This window comes from Amphiura filiformis, chromosome 2 (assembly GCF_039555335.1).
Source record: "Amphiura filiformis chromosome 2, Afil_fr2py, whole genome shotgun sequence".
In the NCBI taxonomy this organism is placed as follows: domain Eukaryota; kingdom Metazoa; phylum Echinodermata; class Ophiuroidea; order Amphilepidida; family Amphiuridae; genus Amphiura; species Amphiura filiformis.
In genome coordinates this window covers 86,743,842-86,759,097 of record NC_092629.1, presented here as the reverse complement: position 1 = coordinate 86,759,097, position 15,256 = coordinate 86,743,842, and the positions used below count along the sequence as shown (strand labels likewise).

General features: G+C 36.6%; 1 protein-coding gene across 1 annotated transcript in view; it reads left to right on the top strand.

Annotated features, from left to right (window-relative positions):
- The first annotated feature begins 5,337 nt into the window (after positions 1–5,337).
- LOC140146759 (uncharacterized) overlaps positions 5,338–15,256 on the top strand; it is a 38,609-nt gene continuing 28,690 nt past the window's right edge. The window contains exons 1-2 of the mRNA XM_072168635.1: positions 5,338–5,523; positions 11,251–11,505. Of these exons, the coding sequence (XP_072024736.1) occupies positions 5,418–5,523; positions 11,251–11,505 (361 nt within the window). The 5' untranslated portion in view covers positions 5,338–5,417. The remainder of the gene's footprint in view (positions 5,524–11,250; positions 11,506–15,256) is intronic.

Genomic DNA, 15,256 nt, shown 5'->3' with positions numbered 1-15,256 from the left:
ATTCCCTCTTTGGAAAACATTGGCTAATTCTTCCACATATTTCTGTTGTCACAGTTTTGATTCACGTGCTTAATGTTAACCGCACAGAGCACACACATGCGTACAAGGGTGGTTTGTCGGTACGCTTGCAACAGGGAAAAAGCATTGACATAACTACCGAACTTGAGGTGAACTAAATAATAAAAGGTTTGTTATGAAAAATTGGTGTAATTTGTTTTTTTCTGACATTTTCAAGTACTTAACTGCCAATAATTATAAGACCTCCTTTTTAGATTAACTAGCGGGAGACCCGCGCTTCGCGCGGGTCCCCGCTAGTTTCCTGGATCCGCCACTGTTTCCTAGCTTCCTGGATCCGCCACTGTCTCAGAGAAGCAGTCAGTCACGTACCCAGACAAACAAGAACCTAGACCTATGACTTTGACTCGCGTGAGTGAAGCCGACACTGCTTGGCAACGAATTTGACAAGGACGCATACCCGGACGCAAACAAGCAGACATGTTCGCGTCTATGGAACATGTTGCATTTGACGCGGCGATAACGGCGCAGTAATCACGCCAACGAGCGCCTCAAACATGTATGAGATATTTCTCCGCGCCTAGTAACCCCGTCAATCCGTCAATATCACCTTGGATACGGGGCTTCACCTCCCGCTGTGGTAAAGGATGGGCAGTAATAGGTCTAGGTGGTATGTCTATGGTCACGTACACATACGTAGGCCTACGCGCGGTAAGCCAACATTAAGTGCGTCCATACCATGCGCCACAATGCGCGTGAAACCATGGGGCCATGTACGCGCAGGTGTGTGACTCGCCACTTACCGCACGTGTTGAACACCGCTTGCATTGGAAGCGTTGCTGTCATGACCTGACCCATAAGGTTATTGACCTCAATGGCCTTGCAACCGACCATTTTTTTATTATTTCCATAGTGATTGAAAAGTTTTGCAAAAATGAACGTCAGATGGTTTAATGGCAATTTGTACCCGATCAATGTACGAATAAATCAGAGCTGAAAGTGAAAGCATCTCGGAGCCTGCTTCTGGACAAGATTTAGCGACTTCCTTTTATTTATATAGAAACGTATATATTAAGGTATAATACAGGGATGTGCCGCTCTAATGGGTCGCTTTTTTTTGCAAGCAAAATCCGTAAACATGGGTCACAATTTGAGAAAAATTGGCCAAAAACTCAAATCAGCCGTTTTTATGTAAAAAAAAATCAAACATGGGTCCTGATATGAGAAAAAAAAAATCCTTAAACATTGGTCCCGATTTTTTTAAGGTAAAAAATATGTAGATATAGTCCAAAAATTAGGTCTTTTGGGGAAAAAAATGTATATCTTCAATGCGAAAGGTTAAAATTTTCAATTGATGGTTGGCTTTTCATCCCAGCTACATACATTTTAAGAACTTGATCATTAGATTGTGCACGAAATTTTTGGAATGTGCATGCCGTGTCATACATTTTACCCCATACTATTACCCTCAACATTTTTTGATCCCCCTATTAAGAGATCTGAAATGAGCGTTTCGACAGTATTTTTTATGGGACATGAGAGCACCACAGGCGTATTGAATTGCATTCTGAATCGAATAATGTCTTTCTGATATCAAATAATTTTCATTTTTGAAAATCATGATATAATACAAATTTTATAGCAAATTATAAAAATTTGATATTTTTCAAATTTTTGATATATAACAGTCCTCGAGTAAATTTTATAAATCTGATGATATATTCTTAAAGTGTATGTAGCTGGGAGGAAAAGCCGACAATCAATTGAAAATTTTGACCTTTCATATTGAAGATATGGATTTTTTTTGGTGTTTTGGGAAAAAATCCATATCTTCAATAATGAAAGGTCAAAATTTTCAATTGATCGTCGCATTTCATCCCACCTACATACACGTTTAAGTATAAATCATCAGATTTATAAAGTTTACTTCAGTACTGTTAAATATCAAAAATATCAATTTTAATGATTTGCCATAAAATGTGTATTACATTGCAATTTCAAAAATCAAAATTATTTGATATCAGAAGGACATTCTTCAGTATTCAGAATGCGATTCGATATGTCTGATGTGCTCTAATGTCCCAAAATAAATACTGTCCAAACGTTCATACCCCTTCCCTTAAGGAAGCAGATAGCAACATTTGCACAGTATTTTTTGTGGGACCTGAGAGCACATCAGACAAATCGGGATATCAAGTCCTTGAAGTAAATTTTTTGGATTCACCATTACCTACTTTTTTTTAATGATATGTACTTAAAATGAATGTAGCTGGGATGAAAAGCCGGCCGTCAATTGAAAATTTTGACCTTTCATATTAAAGATATACATTTTTTCACAAAATAACCAACATTTTTGTTGGTGTTTTGGGAAAAAATCTATATCTTCAATACGAAAGGTCAAAATTTTCATATGATGAACAGCTTTTCATCCCAGCTACATACACTTTAAGTACATATCATTAGATTTATACAATTTACTTTCGAGGACTGTTAAATTAAAAAAATATCAATTTTTAATTATTTGCCATAAAATGTGTATTATCGCAAATTTCACAAATCTAAATTATTTGAAGGATATTCATCGTATTCAAAATGCAATTTGATATATCAAAAAATATGTGAAAACGTCACTATCTGAGACCTTAAAGGCCCATATAAAAACAACAGATGTGGAAATAGCAGTATAAACTGACCACAAGATACCAGTTGTAGTCCAACTAATTCATGGCATATAAGATGGCCTAGGGGAAAGTTGGCCCATATTTGCAAGACTATCCTTGCCTTCAAGGTGAAACAAACCTACTCATGTTACCCTCTGGCCATGGGCTGGCCTGGTGCAAAACTTTTAGCCAATGAGAAGTTGTATAACAATCGTAATGAGAAGTTGTATAACAATCCTAATGAATACTTTGATGAGGGTTGGAAAATATAGAGGATCAACAACATTTTGGGTCCTAAAATGGGAGGGGGAACAGAAACAGATAGCAACATTTGCATAGTATTTTTGGTTGGACCTGAAAGATATCAGACACACCAAATTGCATTCTAAATACGAGGAGTGTCCTTCTAATATCACAAAATTTTGATTTTTTGAAATTCACGATATAATACAAAGTTAATGGCAAATTACTAAAAAATGATATTGTTTATATTTCTGATATTTAACACTGCAAAAAGCCATACTCAAAGTAGCCAATATCTAATGATATCATGTTGTTAAACAGAATGTCCTGCATCTGTTCCCCCTCCCATTTTAGGACCCAAAATTTTGTTGATCCTCTATATTTTCCAACCCTCATCAAAGTATTCATCAGGATTGTTATACAACTTCTCATTGGCTAAAAGTTTCATTCCTCCAGAGGGCGACATATCGTCATCCCTATTTTTGCCTCAGGGGATTTTACTTGCGGCAGCCTTTTCTGATTCAGCCATGGACGTATAATAGAGCACGAAGTGCGATGATTCAGCTTGTCAACACATGTGTCTGGTATGTAGCTGCCGTTTGTATTTTAGTCTCCGATATTGATAGATTGCTCTCACTGTTTTTGGCACTGACAGTGAAGGCAGGTCGTAGACATATTATTGAAGCTGAAGCTGTTATAGCGGCAGCTGATGGCTGAACAATACGTGTAAGGTGGTAAGTAATGAAGTCGAAACATACCTTTTTAGCAGTGGTCAACGTGACAGTAGTGTTATTGTTAAACTGAGAAACGCCCACGTCATGACGGTAAGCTTACTGTCATCAAAGACATCATCATCATGACTTTAGTCTTTACACCATCTTGATCATTTTACTAAATTAATCATGCCATGCATGATACTGATAGTGATAGTGAAGATAGTCACACACGTGTGCATTTGCAATCCCGGGTATGCAATTTGCATTTGCTATTACTGTCTGTATAACTTGCTACACAACCACTGTCTCTAGACTAGGGCGCTTGCTAGCATGCTAGTGCTACATAGTTTTCAGCTTGACACATGGCTCTATTGGTTCCTTCCTCGCCATAGGGCCATGACTTCCGTAGTATTACAAAAAGCGGGGCACACAGGCAGCCGAACCGTGAACTCATGTCAATGATGTCATAATTTCAAAGGTTCACTCTGCATTAATTAATAAAAATACGGCATGTTCAGTTTTGACTTTTGTGATATACATGTATAATCCTTAAAAATAACACTATGTCAAAGACTTCCTGTATCTCTTTTCTTCATTAAATCTGCATTTCACAGCAAAAAAATGAAATTTCTTCGCCACCATGGCCACCGTGTTATCTCTATTTATATGAGACATTAATTTTTGTTATGGTGACGATCGCTACGTTCACAAATTTGGTCATTTTACAGGTTCTTCAAATGTACCCAAAATTTTCACTCATGCACCAAACAAATTAATTATGTTTTGTTTTAGGCTTATCTTCACGTGAGGAACAGTAAGAAGTGATATTTTGTTAATAAAATTCGATACTGTGTATGTACCCTGGACCAGATAGGCTCAGGAGCCTCAGACCTTCGTACGAAAAAAAGGCCAGTGTTAATCGTAGTGACGGAGGTGTGAGTACGGTAGGCCTACCTCGGGCTATTCAGCGGTCTACCAATTTGGCACAGTTTATGGCGTATACGGAAGTGGGGTTCTGATTGGCTAATTGAATGACGTCATCATCAATCAGCGCCTCATTCGCCAGTCAAAGTGCGTAGTATTGCGTGACCTAGTTCTTTTTACACAATAATCTGAGCAGGCGGACACCGCTGAAGTAATTTGCTGAACTGAAGTGAACAGGCTATCACATGCAGGTTACAATTACAAATTATATTTGAGTATATACTTTTCTTTTGGATGTTTGCAAAGATCCTTCGCAGCTTTTATCCCACCTCTTACGCTCACATAAATTGTAGTTATTTTGATGAGTCAACTGTATCTTCCTTTACCGTTGCTCTATAATATAGAGCAACGGTTGTCTATTTTGAACAGTGTAAAATTGAGTTGAAGTGCAATTTTATTTTTTATTTTGACAACATTTTTGATGTGATCGCCCATTGTGATTGAGGTTTAAATGACTATTGACTTTGCATCAGTTATATATCAGGCTCCGTATCCTGAACCTAATTCTGAATATTATCTTACCCAGGCACTCTTGCAACTTTACCCATAGCTGGGTTTGGGGTGACTCCTTTGTACCTTCAACAAGAAAGGTAGTACCGGTATAGGTCCTACTATTAAGTATTATAAAACTAAACTGAACTTTTATTAGGATTATATAATGCCCACTTATTCCTTTGAGAATATGATCTAACCCTGACACTTTTTGTTTTTTAGATGGCTGTTAACAAATTCAGATGATCGATGCAGCAACCATTCCATCTGCAGTCAAGGCTTCTTTACCACTGACAAGGATTGAGACATGGGATCCACATGTTCCATGTGTAGGGTAAATAAAATAGAACATGGCACTGTAGTGGAGAAGGATGGTGTGGCTAGATGGCTGGGTCATACACTCTATGGAAACGGTAAGGATTACCATATTTCGTCAAATAGTCGCCCCCCTCAAATAAATGTCCCCACCACTTTTTTCAACCATGATGTTTCAAAATTGCCGATATTTCCATGCTATCTTGTGTAGTAAGCTTACCAAGTTGCTCACATGGTCGATAATAGCGTCAATAATTGGCGAAAATCTGGATTGGAAACCCGGAAGTGAATTAGAAGTCAGTGTTTCTAGTTCATAGTTCGTCATTTTAGCGTGAGTTTTAAGTTTACCTAATGATTTTAACAGGAATTATTGTTCTAAAATTGACCTTGAATAAACGCACCCCTTGGGAAAATGTAACGCCCCCGGGGGCGTTTATTTGACGAAATACGGAAGGTCACCCAGCAAATGCAAAAGCCTTTTCCAGAAATTTTTTTAATTTCGAGGTAACCGGTATATAGGGTTTAAAACATTTTAATAACATTCACAGAACATTTTTGAAATTTTCATGCAAAACATTGTTTTTAAGTGTTGCACAATATTTTGCAATTTAATGTTTGCCAAAAATTATTTTGCAATAACAGTTTGACAAAATTTGTAATAATGGTTTTTCTATGTAGCCTGACATTTAGATGTAAAATATTTTGACTGCAACCAAAACATGTTTATAAATATAATATAAAAAACATGTTATGTTTTATGGGGATTGGGGTGATCGAGTAATGGAAGAGAACATGGACATTTTCCAAGTTCATTATTTCTGAATTTTAAGTCCGAAGTATATAAACTGTAGAGTTTTCGAATGGAAACAAAAATCCTATGGTGATGTCGGATTTACCCAAAAATCTTGTTGTGAAAATCACATTTGCTCTTGTTAATGACAAACCAAATGCGACATGACTGTGTTGGACATACACCCAGATTTGCACCTCGTCAGATGATGCAAATCATGCACGTAATCACAATATTTTGCATTTGCACATTCCTGACTCGTTTTTACTGCCAATTTACTTCACCTGCCTTGAGCCATGTGACTTTTTAGAGTTGGAAAGAGTGAAATGATGTTTCAATCAAGAAGAAATGGAAGGAAATAATTAAAAAGTTGTATTTTATCAGTTTCAAGTGAAAGAAATTCATATTCAGGTCAGGTGTGGATGATTGATTGTCTTTTATAAACTGATATCAATATTGGCACAGATCACACATATTTACGCATTCACATACTTTGCGGACCCCTTCAAATCAAAAGTCAAACGCGTACAAAATCTTGAAAACGTACATTGTTCAAATATTGCATGATTTGAATATAGAAACACTTGTTATGGAAATAACCCAATTTTGCCTCACTGTAGTCAAAGTTGTTGAAATTTCCCCAAAATATGTAAAAAAATTTAATTTTGGTATATCGATGGGTCCAAATTTCTTGTAAAAAAAGTTTTATTGAAAGGTCCATTTACGAATTCACAGCGGCACACCCCTACACAAACAAACTTGAGTACCCACCCACCAAATTACCAATGCCTACTAAAGTGGTTCCATTTTCATTTGGGGTGATGTTTTGGACCACTTCAGAGGAAAAATTCACAATTGAAAGGGTCCAAAATATTTGAAAATACCCCTTCAGCAAAATGCTTAAAGAAAACCTTGGAGCAGTGAAGGCATTAATTGGTTTCTATGATCACTAATTAAAGTACACATACCCTATTGCATAAATTGAATGATTAAATACAGGTAGTTAGGCTTGATTGGCATTGATTGTCTTCTATATTAACTGATATCAATATTGATAGTGCAGCATTTATATTGACAAAAATCCTCATTGCTTCTGAGTATTTTAATTATGATCTGTTGTCCTCAATAATTGTGATTACCGGTACTTTTCTTAGCGCTTAAGGCTGCTACAGACTCCAAGTATTTGACGTAGAATATTTGTTGTAGCATATCTATGTTATTTAGCCTATTTCCATTCCATGTTCGAGGTCTAACAAATGTTTTTAAAAAATCGTTAATATGTTACGTAGAATATCTGGTAGAAATATACTGTCAATTTTACAACATCAAAGTTCAAACAAATTGTTAGAACTTAAGGGGTAAATACACCCTGTGGTAAATTTGACAATTTTTTGCATTTTTCTCAAAAATAATAACACACTGGTAACAAAAGTTATGTATATTATTGGGGCAAGGAATCCAATTACTACACTGAAATTTCAGTAACTCAAGACAAGCGGTTCCGTATATATGATAGGAAATGAGGTACATCCTAGCGGTACCTTATTTCAGTATCATAAATAACAAACCGCTTTTGCCTTGGGTCACTGAAATTCCAGTTTAGTAATTGATTCCTTGCCCCAATAATATACATAACTTTTGTTACCAGTGTGTGATTAGTTTTTGAGAAAAATGCAAAAATAGAAACAAATTTATCGAGGGGTGTAGTACCCTCTTAAACATTACTGGGAATAAATAATGTAGATAGGTTACATTAAATATGTGTCCACTAAAAAGTATGTAGGGTCCTTTAGCCTGGACCAAAAATATTAATGTATTTCTGGTCAGCCGACCTTGTCCTTCTCTACACTCTCATTCAAACATAATTATCAAGTGCTGGAACAAAAATAATTGATAAATTCCTGTTCCCAACCGACCACAAAACATACACCTGAGTTAAAACATTAAAGCTTAGATGTAATGCTTACTGGTGTAGCTGTCAGCTGATACTGGAAATATAAACATTTTTATTCAGTTTTAGCTTGTTTGAGACCAATATTTTTGATTGGTTGAATTTGCTGTCTACTGAAGATTGCACAAATTGATTGGTTTAATTTGTGCTGTCTACTGAAGATAGCACAAATTGCCAGTGTAATTTGTGCTGTCTACTGAAGATAGCTCAAATTGCCAGTGTAATTTGTGCTGTCTACTGAAGATAGCACAAGTTGATTGGTTAAATTTGTGCTGTCTAGTGGATAGCACAAATTGATTGGTTAAATTTGCACTGTCTAGTGGATAGCACATATTTATTGGTTAAATTTTTGCTGTCTATTGAAGATAGCACAAATTGATTGATTAAATTTGCACTGTCTACTGAAGATAGCACAAATTGATTGGTTTAATTGTACTGTCTACTGTCAAGGTGCTTTCTACTGATGATATCAAAGAGCACAAATTGTTTTGTTGAATGTGTGCTGCTACTGAAGATAGCACAAATTGATTGGTTAAATCTGTGCTGTCTACTGAAGAAAGCATAAATTGATTGGTTAAATTTGTGCTGTCTACTGAAGATAGCACAAATTGATTGGTTAAATTTGTGCTGTCTACTGAAGATAGCACAAAGTGATTGGTTAAATTTGTGCTGTCTACTGAAGATAACACAAATTGATTGGTTAAATGTGTGCTGTCTACTGAAGATAGCACAAAGTGATTGGTTAAATTTGTGCTGTCTACTGAAGATAGCACAAATTGATTGGTTGAATTTGGGCTGTTAACTGAAGATAGCACAAATTGATTGGTGTAATTTGCACTGTCTACTGAAGATAGTACAAATTGATTGGTTGAATTTTTGCTGTCTACTAGTTTAGATCACAAATTGATTGATGTAATTTGTGCTGTCTACTGAAGATAGCACAAATTGATTGGTTAAATTTTTGCTGTCTGCTGAAGATAGCACAATTTGATTGGTTAAATTTGCACTGTCTACTGATGATAGCACAAATTGATTGGTTGAATTTGTGCTGTCTACTGAACAGGGTTCAAATTCAGTCAATTTTTTTGCATAGCTTTTTGTGCGATGCAAAACACATGTTTGTATAGCAGTTTCCAAATTTTGCATAGCAGTTATTTTGCTATGCAAAAAAGAAAAATGCGTAGCATTTTGCGATGCAATATTTGTATTTGCGTAGCGAATCTACAACTTCTGTCATTGTCAACAAATCTTGGCTATAACTCCCCCAGACGATCACATGTCACGCTCGAGGGCAGAGTTTGAGGGCAATTAGCAAATATAATTATATGCACGAAGCAGGATCATAGCTTTTGAAAAAAGGGTAGGCCTATACTTTTACCGAGAGGAATGAGCATTGAAAAATAATGTTGCAATTTTGCAAACCTGGTAAAGTCGGTCCACAACCATAAAGAACAGCAAAAATACCACAGACGAAAAAAACCTTCAAAAACGATAAAACCAGATTAGGTCTTCAGTAAACTCTTCACCTAATTTTTGTTCAACAATATCTCGACATTATAAAATATTGCAAGCTTCCGAAGGTCGCTGATCTTATGGTTTTGGTAACTCCCTTCACCAGGAACACTTGTTATGATTTTGTGTATAAATAGTACAATGGCAACATTCTCTCGCATAATTGGGGGGAGTAACACTAGTAAACATAAGCATGACATATTAAGCAATCAACCACAACATATTCCGCAATATGGTACCCAACATTGCTTTGTCTTATTTTTGCAACGGAATATAGCATAATTATCTTAGATGTAACGAGAATGAGGAAATACTGACTGTGTGATCAGGCCCGTACGCAGGGGGGGTGCGGGGGGTGCGGCCGCACCTCCCCAAATTTGCAAAAGTATACAAAAAGTCCCAAAATTGAAGAATTTGCGGCGTAGGGAGCAAAAAAATCAGGTTTTTACGCTTTTTGGTCAAAAAGGTTCAAATTTGGGGAAAAGTCCACTTTTCACAAAATCGTCCCCCCTTTGGAAAAAAGTCCACTTTTTCAAAATCAGCACCCCCAAAAAAAAAAATCTGCGTGACGGGCCTGTGTGTGATGTTTTTGATTTTCGGGGAATTCCAGATCATCCAGATGTGTCTTGAGGTAAATGCGACGTGCCGCAAATAGCGATGCATTGGGGGACTTTTGAGGCAAATGCGACGTGAAATTTAGCTCAAATTTATGTATAGCACTTTTTGCAATGCATTTCGGAAAAGTGCATAGCAGTTGATGGAAATTGCATCGCAAAATGCGATGCGATACCATCGAATTCGACCGCTGCTACTGAAGATAGCCCAAATTGATTGGTTTTAAAATCTGTGCTGTCTACTGAAGATAGCACAAATTGATTGGTTAAATTTGTGCTGTCTATTGAAGATAGCACAAATATATTGGTTAAATATTTGCTGCCTACTGAAGATAGCACAAATTGATTGGTTAAATTTGTGCTGTCTATTGAAGATAGTACAAATTGATTGGTTCAATTTGGGCTGTCTACTAAAGATAGCACAGATTGATTGGTTAAATTTGTGTTGTCTATTGAAGATAGCACAAATATATTGGTTAAATATTTGCTGCCTACTGAAGATAGCACAAATTGATTGGTTAAATTTGTGCTGTCTATTGAAGATAGTACAAATTGATTGGTTTAATTTGGGCTGTCAACTGAAGATAGCACAAATTGATTGGTTAAATTTGTGCTGTCTACTGAAGATAGCACAAAGTGATTGGTTAAATTTGTGCTGTCTACTGAAGATAGCACAAATTAATCCCCCCGAGACAACAAAACTGACAAGCAAAAAAAAAAAAAAAAAACATCCTAGACCCTAGCTTTTAGATGCAAAAGTCATAAACACAGCTCTTCAGCTGCAAGGAGGGTGGGTCCAAATGCCAAATGTTTGTGCCCCCTGGTTCTTACCCCATCTGCACTTGGATCAGGTGGTGTATTACTGTCCACATTTTTGTTACATATGTAGGGGTGTGTATCTTGAATGGCTCGTCTATTCATCTTTACAAAACGTTCACTATTTTTTTGATATTTTTAGGATTAGATGACTCTGATTCAAGCATTGATGAAGCATCACCGACTCGCTTACGCATCTCGGAAGAAGTGAGGGCGCAGTATACAAACTACCAGCCCACAGTTATCACAATACTTCATTTCAATGATGTCTACAATATTGAGGAGAGGAAACAGGAGCCTGTGGGGGGCGCTGCACGTTTTGCGACAGTTATCAAACGTTTCCAGCATGAGAATCCATTGGTGTTTTTTAGTGGAGATGCGCTTAATCCATCAATAAGTAAGTATGGTATGGTATAAGTACAAATGTAGAACAATAATAATGACTTGCCTAAAGGGGCTGTCACGTATTAATTAATTCTACTAAAAATTGGTAGATCCTTCGAGTAGTTTGTGTAAACTAATCCTAACCCAAATCCTAACCCCAGGGGTGTGAGAGTTCCTCTTTTCAACCAATTTCCTCTTTTTTGTTGCCAAAATTTAAGTGTTTTCTTTTATTTTTAGCCCATATTTGGCATTTTTGCCCTGATTGTATGTTTTTTTTTCAGTGTTTTTAGTAATTTTCCTTGTTTTTGGTCTGTGGCCTCTCTCACCTGTGTAACCCTTATTTTGTGTAAAATTACAATTGTTCACCCTCTTAAAACAGGTGTTAGAAATCTTTGATCCCCTTTCAATGTGCCAAAAATCGTTGATCCCCTCCTTTGCACAGAGCAAATTTTTGGGAACCCAAATTTATAACATTAAATAGTCTTATCTTGTGATGTGACCTCCACGTTGAGGAAATTTTGCATATTTCAATGTTTTCCTACCGTTTATGAGATTGAAATAAGAGAAATCTTTAACAAAATATATCTGTTTAACATTCAATACTTGTCTTTGGGGCCAATTAGTGGTCATAATTTTGCAGTAATGATAGTCGCCATATTGAATATTTACACCTTTCATTCATTTGATGACTTCTAGATATGCTAGTATCTCAAAGTTTAAGAAAATGGAAAAGAACACAGAATTTGACTATTAACCCTATTCTATTACCCCTATCAATTTCGTGCCATATGGCACGAAATGGCTTAATATGCATGTAAAAAAATTATTTACACAAACAAGGTCTTATCTTTGGAATAGTTTGGATAATTTATCACTTCTCTATCAACAAAACACCGTTTTTCCTAATACAACTACCATTAACACATCATAAAATGGTTTAAAATGTTGGAAACCTGCATATTTTGACCATTTTTAGGCCAAATTTTGCCCTAAAAATAGCCCAAAAATGTCCATAAACTTTTTAAATATGGTCCAAAGTAACTCGGATTTCTTTTTATTAGAAACACGGCAGTGTATTTAAAACTGCATAAAAATGCCACATTGATCATGTTGATGTACTCATACACTTCAAAATTGTAAATGAAAATAATTTTTTGATCATATTTGGCTATGAGCTCATTAATTATTCATGAGCTAATTTGCATAATATTTACATAATTAAATATTAAACTTGTTTTTCTCAAAGCTTAAAGTCCAAGCTTGTCAATGGTATGCCACTTATTGGTTTTTACCCAACCAATAACACTGCGACGCAGTAGTTAATATGATACCTCCACACCACTCAAATATACCACTTTTGTGGGGTAATAGAATAGGGTTAAATTAAGAAAATGGAAAATCACCACTTTAGTAAAAGACCTACATTTAATAAACCTCCTACATGGCACTGTTGTACAGTGTGCTATATATTGATTTGTCTTGATAGATCATGCTATTCTAGTGTCTGGTTTATGCATGACACAAGGAAGTCAAAAGGAAGCTGCATCAGTCATTGTGGGTGGAGATTAAATTGCGACCTTTTTCACAAAACCTGGTTGTACCACAGAGTTTAAAATATTTGAGTGGAGATCAACATTTCATCAGAGGGAGGGGCACTCACTAAAGATGAGAGATATGTGTCCACATATAATTTGGTTCACCTCAAGTTCGGTAGTGATGTATGTGCATATTTTTCTTACCGCAGTATTGAATCGCGCATGTAAAGTTAAACGCGCTGAGTGTACACGCGCGCATACAGAGGCGGTTTATTGGCATGCTTGCGGCGCATCCATGAAGAAGCAATGACGTCACTACCAAGCTTGAGGTGAACCAAATTATAGTCACCCTTTTTTCAACTTTCTCTCACCCATTGACCCGGGAGGGGGGATACTCAGCTGGGGCGGTGCCAGGGTTGAATATTAAGGGGGGGGGCAAAGGCATAAATAGGGGTTCCAGGGGACTGGCCCTCTGGTGGGGGTCCAGGGGGCAGAGACCTTTGTTGGGGGTCAGGGGGCAAAGCTCCCTGAAGCTGTCGCTTTTTAATGAACAATATTAGGTATAGAAAACCAATACAATTGTCACAATTTAACCCCTGTTTGACCAAATTCTGTTTCTTTTTTCTTTCTCTTTCTGATTTTTTTTGCCCTTCTTCTTTGGGGGAAATTGCCCATGCTGCCCCCCCCTCCCCATGGCGTCACCCTTGATACTCAGTACAAAATGACCATGCGGGATGTGCTGTATTTTCAGCCATTTCAGCCATGGCCTTTTTCCAATAAATTTGTGCTATCTTCAGTAGACATCACAGTTTTAACCAATAAATTTGTGCTATCTTCAGTAGAAAGCACAAATCCAACCAATCAATTTTCTGGTATTTGGATGGTTTTTCATTTAATTTTCCAATTTTTTCTGAAAAAAAATTTCCCAATTTTGCCAAAAATTTGAGAAATGTTATAAAAACTTTGAAATTTGCATCCAAAATGTTGACTTCTGGTATAGCCATGGGTCCATTTTTTTGTAGAAAAATTGGTATGGATGGGTGATCATGGGTCCTTCTGAGCCAAAATGATCTCTCTCATCTCCAATGGCAAAGTTGAATAACCTCCAATCAATAGTTGACCTCAAGTTGTGTGAGTATGAGTTTTAGTACCCAACACACCCAAAGGTCATTCTATGTATGTATTGGGGTTAAAGAACTGTGTACTGACAGATGAGCATATGTTTGTGATCCTATGAGCTAGGCCAGTCTATACCAGGAGCACAGAGAAGATATATCTTACCCATCCCAGAATCCTTTGCAACATCACCTCATGAAACAGCAAATGACACTCCTATTACTTTGTACAGGTTTCCTTTGATTTCATATTGAGAATAGACTGGCTAAACAAGGGTCGATAGGCATATTTTGCAAGATCTGTGTGTGCTCTGTTCATTGAGATATTTTTGTCACTATTGACCTATGTTGCACTGTGGTCTTTCTACCTTGAGTCACCAGCACTAGCTTTGAAGCTCAGCGTGTGCTGCGTTGGCTTGGTGTTGTTTCTTGCATGTACATACGTGTCACTTTGATCGTGCACGTAAAAGTATGTACATGCACCAAGTAATGCTAAGCTAACACAGAACACGCTAGTGCCAGTGACTCGAGCTAGAAATCAGTACAGAAAATTGAAGCGAGAGAAATGCATTGTGGGAAGTATAAGATATCTTCTGTAGTACTTTACCAGGAGGATATATGGAAGAAAAAGCAGATGTTACTATGTCTGGTTTGGTCAGGATATTTGTAATCAATCAATAGCAATAGGCATTTTTGTCTCGCCTTGTATAGATAGAAGAAGCAATTATCAGCTGTAGTTTAACTTAGTTTAGCTTTATTGAAGGAAATGTGCAAGAAGGGTAATATGCGACAGGATCTGGTACATGCAGGTCTTTATCTCAATTTCAAATTTGCCTCCTTTGGCCTCCATGGACCAGATTGTGTCACATATATGGCTCGATTGGACCTCTATTTCATTTTAGTCTTTTGATACAAAGGAATGGAATTTAGAAATTAAAAGAAAACTTGTATTAAAGAAATAAATCCCTATCCTCTACACCCAAATAATGTGTCAGAGGCAGTAAAAGCATATATAATAAATGCGGCGTAGCCGAAACCAGAATTTATTTTTACTGATGAGGACTTTTATTTTTAAGCAGAAACCTTTATTTTTATTCTTTCACTGCAAAAATAG